General features: G+C 49.8%; 2 protein-coding genes across 5 annotated transcripts in view; both read right to left on the reverse strand.

Moving 5' to 3' along the window:
- Positions 1-7892, reverse strand: part of PI4KB (phosphatidylinositol 4-kinase beta) — a 49633-nt gene extending 41741 nt beyond the window's left edge. The window contains exons 1-2 of one of the 3 annotated variants that reach the window (XM_080984579.1): positions 7642-7892; positions 5222-5344 (exon numbers count right to left, since the gene is read on the reverse strand). The gene's annotated coding sequence lies outside the window, so the exon portion shown is untranslated. The remainder of the gene's footprint in view (positions 1-5221; positions 5345-7641) is intronic. The other 2 variants (XM_080984577.1, XM_080984578.1) reach the window with 2 other exon arrangements.
- Positions 7893-12228: 4336 nt separating this feature from the next.
- ADAMTSL4 (ADAMTS like 4) overlaps positions 12229-19731 on the reverse strand; it is an 85146-nt gene continuing 77643 nt past the window's right edge. For both annotated transcript variants that reach the window (XM_080984487.1, XM_080984486.1), the window contains 3 exons: positions 19350-19529; positions 18065-18209; positions 12229-16613 (listed from right to left, as the gene is read on the reverse strand). In XM_080984487.1, coding sequence (XP_080840613.1) covers positions 16474-16613; positions 18065-18209; positions 19350-19529 — 465 coding nt within the window. In that variant the 3' untranslated portion in view covers positions 12229-16473. The remainder of the gene's footprint in view (positions 16614-18064; positions 18210-19349; positions 19530-19731) is intronic.

Below are 19731 nucleotides of genomic sequence, written 5' to 3' on the forward strand. Positions count from 1 at the left end.
TGTTTGGGGGCTTTAATACAGGGGTGGAGAACCTCTGGCGCGTCAGGTGTTGCTGCATTCCAGCTATCATAATCATCATCATCCCCCCTGACCACACTGGCTCTTAGGGCTGATGGGAGCTGAGAGCCCAACCACAGGATGTGGAGAGCCACAGGTCCCCACACCCCTGCTTTAAAAAGCTCAAAGCCCAGACCTTGAACTAGGCCGGGAAAATAATTTGGAAGCCTGTAATCCTGGAGAGGCTAATAGTCACGATGCTACATGCAACCTCCACTTGCAGAGGCAGTCTACCTTTGAAATGCCAGAGGCTGGAGGCTGGAGAGGGCTTTTGAAATAGGTAGGGCCCCATATGAACTATAATTCCACATTAAACAGCCGTGGCTTCCCCCCAAACACACTGCGAACTGTAGTTTGTTCAGGGTGCTGAAAATTATTAGCAGGAGACCCTTGTTCCCCCTCACAGAGCGGCAATTAATAGAGCGGTTTAACAATCCATCCCTCTCTCTGGGTATTGGAAAATATAGCTGCAGCAAGGAATCCTGGAACCTGTAGTTTCCTGAGGGAACCAGGGCTCTTGCTGTCAGTCACTCCTAGCTCCTCCAAAGAACTAACATTCCCAGGATGCCTTGGGGGCCGCAGCAGGGAAATGGGCTTTTGCAAACAACCTCCAAACGGGTTTGCGCAAACAAGTTTTAAACCAGGTTTTGCAAACTGAAAAATGATGCAAACGATAAGACAGAAGGGGGGGGGACCCTTCCATGTCTTGCTAATGAGGAGTGGTTAAACTACTCTGTCAGCTGTAAGGGGAACTGAGGCCTGCTCCTAACAGCTTTAAGCACCCTGAACATACTACAGCTCCCATGATTCTTTGGACAGAACAAAGTGGTATGATAGTGATTGAAATGAATACGGCTGAAAAGGAGGCCCTAGATTTCTACCCAAGAAAGGGTAGAAATCCCAGGGAATTTTGCAGCATCAACAGGGGGTGGGGAGGAGCAGACAGCTGAACTTGTGCAAGGGCAATTTAGCAGGATGAGTATACTTTTTTTTAAATTTTATGTACACACACAAAGAGGCAAGTCTGAACCAAGGCAAGTCTGAACCAAGCCACTGAGTCACACGGAGATGGTGGCAACTGCCGGGGGTTTGCTTCTGAAGCAGCGGCGACAAGAGTCATCGCTCCCAGAGTTCTTGCAGGCTGGAATATCACAGCCATGTGTTCACATACACACAGAGGGCCACGAGCGCTGGAAAACCACGTTGCCATCCCACACCATTCTGTCGCAGTTGACTCACCCGCTTCACAACCACCTGCCTGCGCTGGGCGATGAATGATGCTGGGCTACCTTACAGGAAGGGCGGGGCATATCGGAAGTCTTTCGCTAGACTCCAATTCCCAGAAGCCAGCATGCCCAAAGGTCAGGGAGGATGGCGGGAGATGTAGTCCGGCAAGAGCTGGAGGGCCACAGCCTCCTGACCCGTGCCTGACAGGATCACTGTGAGTAATGAAAGGGGGTTGGACTAGATGACCCCTGGGGTCCCTTCCAACTCTACAGTTCTATGTGTCTATGATTTGCCTAACTGATCTAACCTGGGGAAAGGTGGTAGCTCAGTGGTAGAGCACCTGCTTTGCATGCAGAAGGTCCTGGGTTCAATCCCTGCCATCTTCAGGCAGGACTGGGAGGGACTCTGTCTGAAACCCAGAGAGATGCTGTCTGCCAGCATAGACAATACAGAGCTACCTAAACTAAGGGTCTGAGTATAAAGTCAAATCTTGGATCATGACCATGAGGACTAGAATCTTAGTATTAATTTTAAAGCTAGTGACATAGGGCACCCGCTTTACACGCAGACGGTCCCAGGCATTTGGAGGTAGGACTGAGAGAGGAGAGCTGCTGCCGGTCAGTGTAGACAATATGGAGCTAAACAGACCAAGGGTCTGACTTGGTAAAATATGTTATTATTATTAATAATAATACCTCTCCTCCCATTACATATCTTTAGCCGCCAGGCAAAAACATTCCTCGTAACTCTTTAGCCAATTAAGCAACATATAGGCCAAAGACTTAAGAGGGATGTTTTTAACTAGCGGATGAAGATATGTAACGAAGGTGGCAGTCAAACCTTTCTGGGGAGAGCATTCCATAAACAGGGAGCCATCGCAGAAAAGGCTCGTTTCCATGTGCAGATGGCACACAAAGAAGGCCCTCAAATGACAGCCGCACGATCTAAAAGTTGGTTCATATAGGGATAGGCAGTCCTTCAGCTCTTATGGTCCTGGGCTGTCCAAGACTTCTTAAGTCAAAACCAGCACTTTGAATTGGGCCCCAAAGCTAACTGGCGGTCAGTGCAGTTGGACCAGGATCAGTGTAATATGCGCAAACCGTCTTGCCTCACCGAGCAACCTGGCCGCTGAAGTTTCCGAACCGCCTTCAGAGGCAGCCCCATGTAGAATGTGTTGCAGTAATCTAAGCTAGAGGTTACCAGAGTACAGATGACAGAAATTAGGCTAGCCCTGTCCAGATAGGGGCGCAGCTGGGCAACCAGCCAAAGCTGATGGAAGGCATTCCATGCCACTGAGGCCACCTGAGCACCCCCAAGCTGCGTACCTGCTCCTTCAGGGGGAGTGTAACCCCCTAACAGAGCCTCAGTCTTATTTGGACTGAGCTTCAATTTGTTGGCTCTCATCCAGTGCATAATGTATTTTTAATCTTTGTTGGAAGCTGCCCAGAGTGGCTGGGGAAGCCCAGCCAGATGGGTGGGGTACCAATAATAAACTACTATTACTATTATTATTATTATTATTATTATTATCATCATCATTATTATTATTATTACTGAGGCAAGACAACGGTTCAGCTCATCCACTGACACACCTGCAGATGTAAAGGAGAAGAAGAGCTATGTGGCATCAGCATATTGCTGACAACGTACTCCAAAATTCTGGATGACCCTACTCAGCGGTTTCATGTAGATGTTAAAACAGCATGGGGGATAAAACTGAACCCGGAGGAACTCCACATTGAAGGCTCCGCGGCGCCAAAGAGCCCTCCCCAAGCATCACCCTCTGGAAACAACCACCCAAGTAGGAACGTAACCACTGCAAAGCAGCGCCCCCCACCCCTAACTTGATAGCTTCCTGTGTTCCTTCTTTCAGGGAATATGGTATAGTAATCCAACAATATCTGGAGGGCATCAGGGTGGGGAAGGCTCACATGCACAAAGTCCTCTGGGTGTTTAAAACTGAATGCCTAAACACAAACCACTGCTGCTCCAACTTAAAAACAAGAACAAAGTATTTTGGCAACTTCAAAAGATGAATGGTTTTTTTGTGTGGCATAAACTCTTGCAAAGTACGGTAGGCAATACAAAGTGTTATATTGAGCTACACAGTGGACACGGGTTGCGAACGTGATCCGTGCGGGAGGCACGTTGGCAACCTGCAGCGTTCGCAACCCGCAGCGCCACGTCTGTGTATGCGCAGGTTGCGATTCTGCACTTCTGCGCATGTGCCGAAACCCGGAAGTAACCCATTCCAGTACTTCCGGGTTCAGCACAGTGCGCAACCCGAAAACGCGCAACCTGAAGCGTCTGTAACCCAGGGTATGACTGTATGCAGTTTTAGGAGTGGGGGGAGAATTGTAAGCGGCAAGGTCAGAGGCAAATGAAATGTAGAGGACAGATAGTGGTAACCTGGACCTAAGAACGGAAGAGGGGCCCCTGCTGGAGCCCATCTCATCCAGAATCCTTTTCTCACAGAAGCCTGTGGGAAACCCACAAGCAGGATCCGAGCCCAAGAGCCCTCTCCGCTCCTGCAGTTTCCAGCAGCTGGTATTCAGAAACATTACTGCCCCAGATCATAGAGGCAAAGCATACGCATCATACGCAGCCAAGACAAGAAAGCACAGGGTAACAATTCATGCCTCTGAAGGATGCTTGTGCCACAATAAGTTTGTTAGCCCTTTAAGGTGCCGCAAGGCTCTGTCCTTCTTAACGCAAGAGATAGCTGCACCCTCTGGAAAGGATGACAAAAGTAACTAAACAGTGAGAAGGGAACCAGCACAGGACACAACAGGCACCCAGGCAGGGTGTTTCATGGGAACCTCAGGGGAGCCCTTCAGCTCTGCTGGAAGACCAGCTCCATCGTGCCTCCTCTTCCCTCAACACCCACCTGGAAGGAGCCTCAGCCAGCCAGATAGAAAGCAGCGCTCGTTCTGTCGCCTCCACAGAAAGACCAGCTCCATCAGGAGCCTCCTAGCCCTGAACTATTCCCATTAAATAGAACTGCTATTTAAACATTTTAAGAATCTGTGCCCGAGTTTCCCTCCCTGCCCCTCTTTCCTTTTGTGCCATGCCATTTAGATTGCAAGCCTGTGAGCAGAGACTGCCTTGTTTTAACCAGCCATTCTGGAAGCCTTTTCGTGTGTTACCGGTGCTGTAAATAAACAGGCTGCTGAGGGCCCCCCGTTTCTTACTGGCAAACAGGCTCATTGAATGATTGGCTGAAAGAGGTAGGGGTGTGTGTCTGCTTCGGATTGGAGCACCAGATAAAAAGGGAAGGAAACAGCCCAGACTTGAGAGGTAAGAAAGAAGGAAATCGGATGCGGGGCAATCTCTAGCCTTCCAGATGTTGCTGAATTACAACCCTATTAGTCCCAGCAAGGATAGGCAACAGTCAGGGATCCTAGAATCGTAGAGTTGGAAGGGACCCTGAGCAGTTGTCCCATATAGGGATTGAACTTGCAACCGTGGCATTAGCAGCACCCTGCTCTAACCAACTGAGCAATGAGGGTAGCGGTACTGCAGCAACAACTGGAGGGCCACAGGTTCCCCACGCTTGCGGTTAATCATGATTCCCTCCTCCTCTTCTTGAAAACCCAAGAATTGGGAAGTACTAGCCCGATTGGAGCTGAGGCTCCAATACTTTGGCCACCTCATGAGAAGAGAAGACTCCCTGGAAAAGACCCTGATGTTGGGAAAGATGGAGGGCCCAAGGAGAAGGGGACGACAGAGGACGAGATGGTGGGACAGTGTTCTCGAAGCTACAAACATGAGTCTGACCAAACTGCAGGAGGCAGTGGAAGACAGAAGTGCCTGGCGTGCTCTGGTCCATGGGGTCATGAAGAGTCGGACACGACTAAACAACAACAACAACAGCCCGATACACCACAGAGGAGGCCCATCATGCATGCCCAGAGAAAGAGGCCCGTCCACCACTCACCTCTCTCGTGCCCATCCAACCGGGCAGCTTGCCCCTGCTGAGACGCTCGCCCACAATGCCAGCCGAGTCAGCCATCTTTGGAGATGGGGACTCAAAGGGATTCTCTGCGATGATCCTTCACAGCTGTAGGGAAGAAAAGTAAGATGCGTTGGGAGGGGAAATGGAGGAAACATCTCGCTCAACCTTTCAGTTTTAACGCAGGGGTTTTTGGTCTGCTTTTTAAACACAGCATCTCTCTCAAACACTGAAATACCAGGAAGGTGTTTGCAGAAATCTGGAGGGATACCACGCATCACTTCATGTTCAAAAGCACAGTCCATTTTTGAAGGGGTGAAGGGTAGCGTTCATCTTTGAAGACTGAAATACAGTGGTACCTCGGGTTACATACGCTTCAGGTTACAGACTCTGCTAACCCAGAAATAGTACCTCGGGTTAAGAACTTTGCTTCAGGATGAGAACAGAAATCGTGCTCCAGCGGCGCGAGGCCCCGTTAGCTAAAGTGGTGCTTCAGGTTAAGAACAGTTTCAGGTTAAGAACGGACCTCCGGAACGAATTAAGTACTTAACCCGAGGTACCACTGTATCAGAACTTAAGCTGGTATACACATTCAGGACACTATAGTTCAAGTGCAAAGCCTGGCTCAAATCCTGTGCCTGTTCTCACAAGGGGGAAAGGTGGGCAGGGATATAGGGATGTCAAAACAATCATAAACTTGGGGGGTAGGTTTATAAGACAATCTGAAGTGGAAATGCTTGGAAGAGGAGAGGTGGAAGAGGCAGAGAAATTGCAAAGTAAGAATGTAATTGGAATCGGATGTCTCTGAAGCTTAGAAAAGCTCACTCAGCACCGAGAGCTGCAAAACCAGCAAGGACTCAGAAATGCTCTGAGGACCGCTGGCAAACTTGCTCTGACTCTCCTTTCCCCACACCACAGGCAAAGCCACATCTTCCCGTCCCTACAAGGAAGCGAGTGTATAATTAAAAGAGCTTTTAAAAGAGAAACTTGCTCCTTGGCAACTCAGTGAGGAGGGTGAAAAGGACTCAGAAAGTGGGGTGGGGAAGAGGGAAAAGGTGAGGTATTAAAACCCCAGCACTCCTTAACATTAAGAACAAAAAATGGCAGTCTTGAGTTGTGGGATACAACTGGTGTGGAAATACGCCTGCAAAAAGTTACTAGCCTCCCAAATATGTTTTGTTTTAGAAGAAGTCGTCTGATTTAAACCATAGAAGCCGCTGCATGACATTAACGTTACAGATAAATGGGTCAGAGGTAATAGAGGAGCAATGGTGAGGAAGGTGTCTCATATCCAAGGACGGGAGAAAGGAAAACGGGGATCAGGGAATGGAGTGGAAAGAGTTGAAGTGAGGGGGTAGCAGAATGGGAGCCAGTATTAATTTGCAGAAGGGGGGGGGGGCGGACAGAGGCAACAAAATCCCAGGAATCAGTGGGGCAAAGAGAGGGGGACAAGAGAGTGGAGGCTGGGGTGTGGGGAGGGATGCAAAACAAGGGGGCATAAGGGAAATAATATTTTGGAGGGGGGTGTTGGGAGGCCAAAGGCTCCCAGAAGCCAATGGGGCAAGAGGGTAGGTGGGAGTGGGGCAGGGGGAGAGGAAATCAAGGCTGGTGGGATCCGCTTGAGGACACCGAGAAGGGGGCAAAAGGGGGCTGAGGAAAGAAACCCCAGGAGCCAAGGGGGCAGTTTTGGGGAAGAACAGGGAGACCTTAACGGTGGGAGCTCTTACGTGTCAGAAGAAACGGGGGAAGAGGAGGAGGAACTGGGGCGGGGGCAAGGAGGGCCGGATCCAGAGGCGGCCTGGCAGTGGGGTGGGGGGGTGGACAGACCCAAGGAGTCAGTGGGGCAGGGGTTGGAAGGGGGGGAGAAGGGCCCTTGAGCCCCCCTGGGGCAAATGACAGGGGGGCAGTTCCTGGCCTTGTGCGGGGGGGGGCTTGAAGGGGAGGGGGCGCGAAATCTCCCATGGGCCCCTGGGGCAGGAGAGGGGAGACCCAAGGAGTCAGTGGGGCAGGGGTTGGAAGGGGGAGAGAAGGACCCTTGAGCCCCCTGGGGCAAATGACAGGGGGGCAGTTCCTGGCCTTGTGCGGGGGGGGGCTTGAAGGGGAGGGGGCGCGAAATCTCCCATGGGCCCCTGGGGCAGGAGAGGGGAGACCCAAGGAGTCAGTGGGGCAGGGGTTGGAAGGGGGGGAGAAGGACCCTTGAGCCCCCCTGGGGCAAAAGAAGGGGGCAGTTCCTGGCCTTGTGCGGGGGGGGGGCGTGAAGGGGAGGGGGCGCGAAATCTCCCATGGGCCCCTGGGGCAGGAGAGGGGGGCAGGGGCCCTGGAGGGAGGGGGCGTTGAGGGGGGAGGGGAGGGAGGACCCCCCAGGGGTGCCCTCGGAGGTGCCTGCCTGCCTTCCCCGCACTCACCTCACGCCGTGTCCATGGGAGAGAGGCGGCGGCGGGAGAGAGGGAGGGAGGCAGGAGCCGGCGCCCCTCCGCGGCCTCTCTCTCTCTCTCTCTCTCAGTCTTTCAGTCTCTCTCCCTCCGGCCGCCTCAGCCTCTTCCAGCCGCCGCCGTCGCCGGGCCCAGCTCCGGGGCTGCCCTCGCCGCCGCCTGAGGGGGCCTCTTTCTTCTCCCTATCCGCTCCGCCGTGAGGTAAATAAATACATTTTTTAAAAACTCCCGCCCCCTCCACCTCAGATTAACTTTCTCCTCACACGCGAATGGGGAGGGGTTCGTTTTATTTTTTATTCATTTAACCGACCCCCCCTCTCCCCGGAGAAGGCGAAGGACCCCAAGTCAGGGCCCGTTGGCGGCAATGGAGAGAAGGGCCGTAGGTGGCTATGCCAGCGCCTGATTGGGAAGGAGGAGGAGGAGGAGGAAAAAGAAGGCGGGGCCGGCGCTCCGGGGACGCACGCATGCGCAGCGGGTTTCCCGGCTGTGAGTCGCGTGCGGCGCAGTCAGTGGCTGCGTGGAGGGGTCGGGGATTGGGGCCGCCCTTGCAAGCCCGATCGTCATTGCGGGCCATTCCCGAGTAAAGCTGCCCTTCTACTTCTTTCCTTTAAAAACAGTATTAAGTGGCTTGCAATTGGTTTTATACAATTTATTATTTTTAAATAGCATTATGTATTAGTATGAATTCTGAATTTATTGTTATTCACGTTTTATACTGCATTTTACGCTGTTTTTTGTTGCATCAGTTAAGTGTTTTAAATTTGTTGTTAGCCGCTCTGAGCCCTGTTTTCTGAACCGGGAAGGGCGGGGTATAAATAAAGAATTATTATTATTAACTGGGGGTGTTATTGGGTTGTTTTTAATTTTGTATTATGCATTGAATGTTTTTATATTGGGATTTTGGGTTTTAACTGCCCTGAGATCTGTGGGTAGAGGGCGGTATGCAAATTTAATAAATAATAATATTTATAGCCCACATTTCCCAATCTCCAAAATCGAATCTGTTTGCAGCTGTTCAGAGGAGACCCACTGACCTTAAGCTGCCTTGCATGGAGGCAGACCACGGCTCTCTACAGGTCAGCATTATTTGGCAGGGGCTCTTCAGAATTTCAGAGGAGTACCTGGAGACGCCACTCAGTGGGGATGCAGCCTGAGACTTAATGCAAAGCATACAGTTTTGGGGGTCAGCTGTTTAGTGCGGAAGAGACTGAGAGAGGTGACATCCTCTTCTTGTTCTTTTTAAATAAATTTATTCGTTTGGTTTTTCAAATTAATGTTTTGCAATCAGATATCCAACATACAACATAAAAGCAAGATTCCAAAGAATCTCCTGGGCTTCCCTTCTTCAGGTCCTGTTAATCATTTCCTCCTGCATCTTTTATAATAATCCAACTCTTTTTTACATCGCCACTACTGTATATCCAAAATTCACCATTGCAAAATTCACTACAAGTGCTATTCCAATCCTACTAACGATTTTAACTGCTTGCAATGATTTTTAAGATAAATTATAATTCCCCCTCCCCATTCCTTATTAAAATCCTCTTCAAATATCTGAAGGGACGTCCGGTGGAAGATGGAGCGAGCTTGTTTTCTGCTGCTCCAGACGGCAGGACCTGAGTCAGTGGATTCAGATGACAAGGAGCTTCAGATTAAGAGCTGTGCAGTAATGGAATGGGCTCCCTCGGAAGGTGATGGACTCTCTTTTAAACAGAAGTTGGATGGCCATTTGTCAGGGATTCTTTACGCTGTGATTCCTGCATTTCTGGGGGTTGGACTAGATGATTCCTGAGGTTCATTTCCAACCCTACCATTCTATGATTACCGTATTTTTTGCTCTATAAGACTCACTTTTTCCCTCCTAAAAAGTAAGGGGAAATATGTGTGTGTCTTATGGAGTCAATGCACGCTGCACAGCTATCCCAGAAGCCAGAACAGCAAGAGGGATCGCTGCTTTCGCTGCGTAGCGATCCCTCTTGCTGTTCTGGCTTCTGGGATTCAGAATATTTTTTTTCTTGTTTTCCTCCTCCAAAAACTAGGTACAGTGGTACCCCGCAAGACGAATGCCTCGCAAGACGGAAAACCCGCAAGACGAAAGGGTTTTCTGTTTTGGAGGCGCTTCGCAAGACGAATTTCCCTATGGGCTTGCATCGCAAGACGAAAGCCCATAGGGAAATGCTGGTGGTCGGGAGCAAAGACTTTCGCCCACAGCCGGCCTTCAGAAGAGGACCTCTTCTGAGGGCTGGCGGGGGGCAAAAGTCTTTGCTCCCCCCCGCCTGCCTTCCCCCCCCGCCTGCCCTGGGCGATCTTAAAATGCTGGCGGGCGGGAGCGAAGCGTTCGCTGCCGACCCCCAGCATTTTAAAATCTCCCCGGGACAGCAGAGAAGTCCTCCGCTGTCCGGGGTGATTTTAAAATGCCGCCCGCCAGCATTTTAAGATCGCCCGGACAGCGGAGAAGTCCTCCGCTGTCCTGGGGTTTTTTAAAATGCTGGGGGTGGGAAGAAAAGCCCTTGTCCCCCCCCCCAGCCTTCAGAAGAGGTCCGGGGACAGACTGTCCCCGGACCTGGTCTGAAGGCGGTTTCCCTAGGAACGCATTAATTGATTTTCAATGCATTCCTATGGGAAACCGTGCATCGCAAGACGAAAAACTCGCAAGACGAAGAGACTTGCGGAACGAATTAATTTCGTCTTGCGAGGCACCACTGTACGTCTTATGGTCTGGTGCGTCTTATAGAGCGAAAAATACGGTATTCCTTGCAGTGCTGGCCAGCTGCAGAACTGAACTTTGCTTGTCCCCTTCCCATGCGGCTGTTTTGGTTCTGAGTGCAGTTTATGGAGGAGGAGGAGGGCAGCTGGCAGAGTTGGGGCAATTATAGGCAGGTAGGATGTCCTGGCAGAGAAGAGAGAGTTAGGAAGAAGGAAACCTCAGCGTCCCTCTGCCAACGCCTTTGCCCCAGGCAGTTGCTGTCTTGCAGCTGAGTCAGGTGCTGTGAAAAAGCGCAGGATTACACCCAGCCACACCCACCAGGTTGCAATCACTATGCAGATGGTATTGCAGTCAAAAATGGTACAGTGGTACCTCGGGTTACAGATGCTTCAGGTTACAGACATCCACTAACCCAGAAATAGTACCTCGGGTTAAGAACTTCACTTCAGGATGAGAACAGAAATCGCGGCGTGGCGACAGTGGGAGGCCCCATTAGCCAAAGTGGTGCTTCAGGTTAAGAACAGTTTCAGGTTAAGAATGGACCTCCAGAACGAATTAAGTTCTTAACCCGAGGTACTACTGTATTGCAAATGTCAAAAATGTCCTCTTCTGCATCACCTAATGGCTGGAGGGACTGTGATAAGCTCGGTGCATTATCAGTTATGGTGGCAACGTACAAGATTTTTGGAATTAATTTTGATGGAAACAATAAACACATAAATAAATCTCCTTCCAGCTTTCCATACGCAGAAAGCCTTAAGGAAAATAAAATCCCAAAACAAAACACCAGCCCTTCAAAGCCTTTTTCATTTAATTCTGGGTGGTGTTTTGTGTTTTTTTAATGCAGTTTGAGGAATTATCCTAATTGTGACCTTAGGGAATGCTGAACTAGGGCATCGCCGCCCTCTGCTGGAGGGTGAATAATATTAGAATATAAGCAAATTGGGAGCCCAGGCAAAAATGCACCTCTCATCTCACTTCCTACAGCAGCGACTGTGTGGTGTCTTGGTTGACTCTCTTGCAGCAGAGAAAACACAGCAGATCCTCTGGGATTTCTCTTAGTAGCAGGTTTTGGGTTTTTTTCCATGAAGCAACGCCAAACTGATCTCAGCAGCCCAGACGGAAAACCCCAACTGCACTTTGCAGATTGGTCCACGCAAGTTACTAGTCCTCTTGGACTCCAATTTTTTGTGCAATTTAAGGGGGAATCTTCCCATACCTGGAATGAATTTGCACTCCGCTGCAAAGCCGTCTGGTACATGCCTCACCCAAATAAATCAGTAAAACGCCGTTTTGATGTAGTCAAATGGGTCATGTGCCTTCCTTTATTTCCAAGCAAAAGTGGGGTGGGGAGTGGGAATTGGCACTTTGGCCCCTCCATGCATTGGTGACCCCACAGATAGACTACTGTAATATACTGGATTCGGGGCTTCCCTTGAGACTGGTCTGGAAGCTGCATCAGGTGCAGGATTCTGTGGCCACATTGCCTGGATGCACCCATTCTACAGCTGTGTCGACTGAGGCAGCAGCACTGGCTGCCAATCAGCTACCCCTGTGTAGGCCTGTAAGATTACTTAGATCATTGGGGTGGGGTGGGGGGGTTACTTGTGGTTTACTTGGAGCGGGGGGGGGGGCGGGTCCTAGTTCAGCACTAATTTCTTTTTCACACTGGTTCTCCAGATTACAAGATTCCTGTATCCATAGTACTGTTTCACTTGGGTTGGAATCTCCCATTTTTAAGAATACCGTTCCCTTGATTTTCTGTTGCGATGCCGGCGGATTAGAGGAAAAACAACAACAGTGAAGTGGTTTAGAAAAGTGCATCTAAAGGAATAAAGAGAAAACTCCAGGCATAAAACCTCAAATAAATCTTTAATAAAAAATAAATTAGATTTGGACCAAGAAAAAAAAAAGGGATGTGTGTGTTTGGGGGAGGGGGAACCAAACCAAACCTAGATACATTCAGCTTTATCATAGAGATTTATATATAATATATATATTTTATATATATTTATATAATCTGAGCACTCTGAGCCATTTCTATAAAAAGTCTTTCCTATAAATGCTTTTCCTCTTTTTTTGTCTGTTTCTGATAATCTGATGCAGCTATTTGCAATTCAGTGGGAAGCCAAGCCCTGGTTCCAAGAGGGCTCCTGTACCTTTTAAGAGTAGTGTAGTAGGAGGAAATTCAACAGCTGCTGTTTCTTTCCTCTCCTCAGTGCTTCAGGGAAACCACTTAGGGTGGTTTGTTTTCTCTCTCTTCCTGATGCACAAGAGCCCTTTCCACATTGGTACTGCCCAATATCCTCCCTTGTGGCTCATTCTACAATCTGGCCTACCAGAAAGACAGGACGTTGCCAACTTTTTCTTCCAGAAAAGCTCCTGTGTCATTTGTCGGTATTTTTTTGTATCTTCGTTTTAGGTCTTGTTGTAATTTATGTGGAAACTGTTCAGTTTGACTGTGTGTTTTTGTAATGTTCTATTTATCGTATAGGACTACAGTCGTACCTCGGAAGTCGAACGGAAAACGTTTGACAACCAAAGCGCGGCTTCTGATTGGCTGCAGGAAGCTCCTGCAGCCAATTGGAAGCTCCGTCAGATGTTCGGCTTCCAAAAGAACGTTCGAAAACCAGAACAGTCACTTCCGGGTTTCGATAGTTCGGGAGCCAAAACGTCCGAGAACTAGGCTGTTTGAAAACCAAGGTACGACTATACTTTTGCTCTGTTGCAGTTATGCATTTTTCCCCCATGTTGTAAGCTGCCTTGAGCATAAGTTTCATAGAATCATAGAATTGTAGAGTCGGAAGTTTGAAACGCGACATACAAATAAAATTATGTATGTGCGCATGCAGGGCCAGATTGAGGTTTGATGAGGCCCTCAGCTCCTGAAGGTGATGGGGCCCTTTATATGTCCAGCTGTCCTTTGTCAGCAACAAATTGTCGCTGTTTTTTTGTGTTGAATATATGCTATATTTATTTATTTATGGACCTAATAAGTATCTAAAGCCATTTGCACATGACAAAATATGTATTTTATCCAAGTAATTGTTGAACTGAAGTACAATTAAGAAGAAGTAGTATATTAATATTTTGGAAATGTACATCCAGTGTTTTTTTTCCTTTACATGTTTTGGGGGGCCCCAAGAGAGTGGGGCCCTAAGCTATAGCTTGTTTAGCTTATACGTAAATCCGGCACTGTGCGCATGTATGTATGTTTAAAATGGTTGCATGGGAAGCTGGAATCCGAGAGATGTACCATACATTTTCGTGTATAAGACTAGTTTGGTTTTTTTTTACTAAAAAATAATGCTAAAAGGGGGGGTTAGTCTTATACATGGGGGCAATCTCCCCCCATTTTCGTAATTTTGAGGCCCCCAAAATAGGGGGCGTCTTATACACAGGGGGCGTGTTATACACGGAAAGATACGGTACTTCCCCCATCATGACTCAGCTGTTGCTACAGGGAGGAACGGCAAGGAGTAGATGCCTCTTCACCTGTTGAATTTCTGTCATTTAAAAAAGGCCCCTGGCCTGGGCCTATGAGGAGAAGCTGTTGTGAGCAGCAAATCCATAACCAGGTGTCAACTATGGGATTTAGGATATTCTGTCAATCTAGAATCACAGAATTGCAGCGTTGGAATTGCAGGGGTCATCTAGTCCAAACACCCCCCCCCCCCCCAGAAATGTGTCTCCCCCTACCTGCCCTTCCTGCAGTGGCATAGCAAGGTCAGGTGGTACCCGGGGCAGAAAATTTCTTGCCCCCCACTGAAATCTAGTTGGAATCCCAAGAGACTGCGATCGACTCACAGTATAAAAAGACTGGCCGTGATCTATCCATTGTCATTGCCACTTGTTGTAGAGCATTTTTTTGGGGGGGGAGGTTAGGGTTAGCGCGCCACAGCTCCCGCCCCCCCCTTGGAGATGACACCCGGGGCCCCCACTGCCCTCACCTTGCTCTGCCCCTGCCTCCAGGTCCAAATATTAACTGCAGGGCCTTGTTGATTTCTTAAGCTTCACCCCACAAACTCCATCACAAAGCCTTAAGGGTTCACAGCTTCAGAATAAATGCTACGGTTGTGTGCCCTCCAAACTTTTCTTCCATCCTGCCAGGGTTTTTGTGCATTCAGTGGCTCAGTGACAGGCAGAAATCCAACAGATCAGGCCCCTTCTAGACATGGACATGGCAATGGCTGTTCCTATAGGATTTAGTGTTAGTGACGTAGGAAATCTGCCCAGAAATAAGTTGGCAACCCTTCACAGAAGCTACTCTCGGAAGGGGGGAGGGCAGAGAGAAAAACAAAAGTGTGTTGATTTGAGCTACAGGGAGGCAATATATTCCTGTTTCTAGAGGTGAGGGTTGCCAACTGTTTCACTGAGACCTGCACCTGTGCATTTAGCAGCCGTGTCATCTACAGACCTCGTCAAGCCGCTTTTAAAAAAATATATCTCTAGGCTGTAAGAGGAGCTTCGCTTCCACGTTTCTGCAGGCAAAGCTCCTCTTGGAAACATGGCAGCAGGCCGGGCTGGGTTTTCTGGTCACTTGGCAACACCGCGCAGGCTAGGAAGGAGGAAGGAAACATCTCTGAGTGCTAAGGTTGCCAACTTCAGCAAAAACCAAAGCTCACATGCCTTTAAGGGACGCCTTGACGTGTAAAAACAAAAACCCACGGTGCTTCTCTCTGGGGATGGAGGAGGAGCAGAATTGATGTCGATGACAGAGGAGCACGGGCAGGCGGAAAAAGTTGGCAACCTCAAGAACTGCATGGAAAACCCGGCTGCAGCTTGCGAGTTGGGAAGCTGGCTTGGCGAGGCGCAGACTGATCAGTCTTTCTGCAGAAACGTTTGCGCTTCTGTGTCATTTCCTCAAAACTGAGGGAATCCAGGTCCACTCTGGACCGAGGGAGTTTGGGGCTGGTCGCTTGACCACTTCCATCACCACTGGGCATGCTGGCTGCGGGGAGCTGGAGTCCAGTGACCTTTGGGGGTCCGCAGGTCCCCGCTTCCTACTGTAAATCACGAAACAGTGGCAAGATTGTAGGAACCGTCTTGCTCGGCTGCTAATCAGCCTTCTCCACAATCCAAAGTAGCACCAATACTGTATATTTTCAGGAGGAAAAAAAATATGCATATTTTTCGCTTCCCTAAGGAAATACTAGAGCAAAGCCAATATGGCTGGGAGGCGTCAGACTCAGTGCTGCCCTCTGGAAGGGAGCGCGTGGAACTGCAAGGGCTCCGAATTCCAGTCCATCCACCGGCCTTTTTTTGCCGCAGCTGACGGGGTTTTACTGGTCGGGGTGGTATAGATTGGCTCGAGAGCTCCCTCCCCATCTGGGCTTTGTCTCAGGCGAGTTCACAGGCCTCGGGGACCGAAACCACCCACCACAGAACTCCACATCATGTCCCGTGCGTTTCCAAAGGGCTTCCGCGAGGAATCGAACCCAGCGACGGCAATGTCAGGTCGTCCGTTCACGATCCGTAGCGCCGTGTCCCAAAACAAGCTGAAGTTGGAACTGTGCAGGTAATTCTGGCCTCCTTTTAGCTGGTTGTAAAATGAGCGTTTCGGGGTGTGTATGTGTGTGTGAATGGGATTGGGGATGGCTTCACGGGAGGGAACCAAAATTTTGGCGGTGTGTCTTCAAGGAGGGAGGGAGGAGGCCGAGCGGGGTGCAAAAGTACCCCTTGGGAGTTCCTTAAAAGCCAAGGCCACCAAAATCATCTGTGGGCCTGCCAGAATGCCGTGCGTGCCGTCGCAATTTGTCTCCCCTCTTCCTAGCCTCCGTGAAAGGGGACAGCTTAAAAGGAAATGCAGGAAGTACGATGAGTCTGTAGCTTGGGGTAGGTTTCTCTGGAAATACTGGGGTACAGTATGAAATACTCCTTCTGGAGAGAGCAGAGGAGAGGACACTGATGGGAATTTCTCGGACCTCGAGTTCGAATCCCATTTGGTCCTTCAATGCCTTTGCTGCGATCCCTCTCCAGCGGATGAGGTGTTTTTTTTTTTGCGGATGACAGGGGCTCCCGTAGTCCGCGAAATATATTCGCTTGTCCCCAGTTCAAGTAAAGGTGCGAGGAGTCCAGGATCCTGCCGCTCGCCAGCGCTATCGGCTCGGTCCGGCGTGGCGCCTCTCCAAGGCGTGAGTACATGAGGCACAACAGACGGCTTTGTAGTAGGAGTAGACGCAGAGGCGGGCCTGCACGATCACCGGGCAGTTGTGGTATTTGTCCCTGCAGTTCTCATCTGCTGACCAAAGAGGAAAAGCAACATGAAAAAACCCCAAAGAGTTGTGGGATCTCCAACTTGACGAACCTGACAAGGAGACTGGGAATGTCCCCTGCCCCGTTAACTCTCTCGACAGATGGGGAAATATGACTCTGTTCACTGGGATAAGTTCTCGGCTCACGTCTTCAGTGACCTCATAACCACAGCTCCCGGAATAATTTAAAACAACTATCTGACATTTTTACGGGGACAAGGGTGGCGCTGTGGATTCAGCCACAGAGCCTAGGACTTGCCGACCAGAAGGTCAGCGGTTCAAATCCCCGCGACGGGGTGAGCTCCCGTTGCTCGGTCCCTGCTCCTGCCAACCTAGCAGTTAGAAAGCATGTCAAAGTGCAAGTAGATAAATAGGTACCGCTCTGGCGGGAAGGTAAATGGTGTTTCCGTGCGCTGCTCTGGTTCGCCAGAAGCGGCTTAGTCATGCTGGCCATATGACCCGGAAGCTGTATGCCGGCTCCCTCAGCCAATAAAGCGAGATGAGTGCTGCAACCCCAGAGTCGTCTGCGACTGGACCGAATGGTCAGGGGCACTCATCTCGCTTTGTTGGCCGAGGGAGCCGGCATACAGCCTCCGGGTCATGTGGCCAGCATGACTAAGCCGCTTCTGGCGAACCAGAGCAGTGCACGGAAACGCCGTTTACCTTCACGCCGGAGCGGTACCTATTTATCTACTTGCACTTTGACGTGCTTTCGAACTGCTAGGTTGGCAGGAGCAGGGACCGAGCAATGGGAGCTCACCCCGTCATGGGGATTCGAACCGCCGACCTTCTGATCAGCAAGTCCTAGGCTCTGTGGTTTAACCCACAGCGCCTCCCGCGTCCCAATACTGCCATAAGGGACCGCTGCAAATTCCTGCATTGCAGGGGGGTTGGTATAGAGTCCAGCCTTTCTCAACCTGTGGGTCCCCAGATGTTGTTGAACTACAACTCCCATCACTCCTAGCTAGCAAGGCCAGAGTTCAGGGATGATGGGAGTTGTAGTCCAACAACATCTGGGGACCCACAGGTTGAGAACCGCTGGAATAGACAATCCACAGGGTCTCTTCCAATTCTACCATTCTGTATCAAGACTAAAACCCTAACAAGCTGACACTTGTAAGAACCCTTTTATCCAGCTGGGAAAGCCTGCTGGAACAAAAACAACCATCTTCAGTTGTTACCGAAAAGGGCAGATAGTGAGGGCCTGCCGTATTTTGACGGGGACGCCATTCCACGGAAGAGGGGCAGCCACATGGAAGGCCCTGCTTTGAATGACTACACCGTATACCACCACGTCATATTGTAGGAATTGTATCTCTGCAAATAAACGACTTTGCAGAAATGCACCCCTTGGGCGTGTGGAGTTTTTCAGCCTGCCTGCCCGTCCTCCCCCCATTTTTGGCCGTAGGGAGGAGGAGGGGGCCGGGTGGGTTACCGAGGTCCAATAGGCAGGGCTGAACGTTGCAGGGCCGTTTCTTGATGGGCTTGAGATCCGGCGGACAGAGGTTGCTCAGGGTCTTGTTTTGGGTCAGACACTGGACCTCTCTCACTTGGACGCCCCCAACGCAGGACCTGGAGCACTGAAAGGACAAAGGGAAAACGGAACGGTTGTGGAATATGGACCTAAAATATACAGCATGTTACAGTTTAAGAGAAAATTATATTAACATTATATATCGGTGGTATCTAATACCGAGTAAACTGGCAAAAATGCATAAATCTGAATCAGGGGTCAGCAAACTTTTTCAGCAGGGGGCCAGTCCACTGTCCCTCAGACCTTGCGGGGGGCCAGACTATATTTTGAAGGGGAAAAAATGAATGAATTCCTATGCTCCACAAATAACCCAAAGATGCATTTTAAATAAAAGGACACATTCTACTCATGTAAAAACACCAGGCAGGCCCCACAAATAACCCAGAGATGCATTTTAAATAAAAAGACACGTTCTGCTCATGTAAAAACATGCTGATTCCAGACCGTCCACGGGCTGGATTTAGAAGGTACAGCAGAAAAGGTGTCCAAATATAAACAGTCAACTTATTAAACCTCACAATAATTTCATAATATACAGTGGTACCTCTGGTTACGTACTTAATTCGTTCTGGAGGTCCGTTCTTAACCTGAAACTGTTCTTAACCTGAAGCACCACTTTAACTAATGGGGCCTCCTGCTGCTGCCGCGCCGCTGGAGCACAATTTCTGTTCTCATCCTGAAGCAAAGTTCTTAACCCGAGGTAATATTTCTGGGTTAGCGGAGTCTGTAACCTGAAGCGTATGTAACCTGAAGCATATGTAACCCAAGGTACCACTGTATCTGTCTATGTATTTCTAACCAAATCAGTGATTTTTGATAGGACTGCAAAACTACTCTGAAAATTCATTATTCCAAAAGCGAAACCTTCATCTGGTTGTAAATATTAAGATCGTACCAGCAAGAATGAGCCTTTCTGTAAAAAAAATGATTAAACATTTGATGTTAGCTGCTCTGAGCCCGGATTTGGCCGGGGAGGGCAGGGTATACATGAAAATTATTATTATTTATTATTATTATTATTAAATCAAGACTTACTGACTAGTGATTTAAATTGATTCGATCTAAATCAAACCCACCCTGGGGTATTCGCTGCCGCAAACCCCTTCCCCGTTTTGTCCGTTCTCCGAATCCTACGTGTGGAAGGGGGTTCCCGCCCCACCCGTGTCAGACCCTCGCCCTCACTCACAGAGCTCCAGGCGGTGGAGAACCAGCGGGCCTCACAAGACGTGCCCACGCAGGGCTGCAAGGAGGGCGGCTTCTCCAGGTGGGCACAGTCCGAGGCGTCCGTCACGTTGAACTCAGCGCCCAGCTTGCTGACGCAGATGAGGTCGCGCCGCTGGGTGCCCGTACTGCAGTCCGATGAGCACTGGGGGGGCGAAGAGGCAGAGGGGAGGCGGATCAGGGCCGGATTTAGGTTTGATGAGGCCCTAAGCTACTGAAGGTAAAGGGTAAAGGGACCCCTGACTGTTAGGTCCAGTCATGACCGACTCTGGGGTTGCGGCGCTCATCTCGCTTCATTGGCCGAGGGAGCCGGCGTGCAGCTTCTGGGTCATGCGACCAGCATGACT

This window comes from Podarcis pityusensis (genome assembly GCF_964106645.2).
Source record: "Podarcis pityusensis genome assembly, chromosome: 16".
NCBI classification, from domain to species: domain Eukaryota; kingdom Metazoa; phylum Chordata; class Lepidosauria; order Squamata; family Lacertidae; genus Podarcis; species Podarcis pityusensis.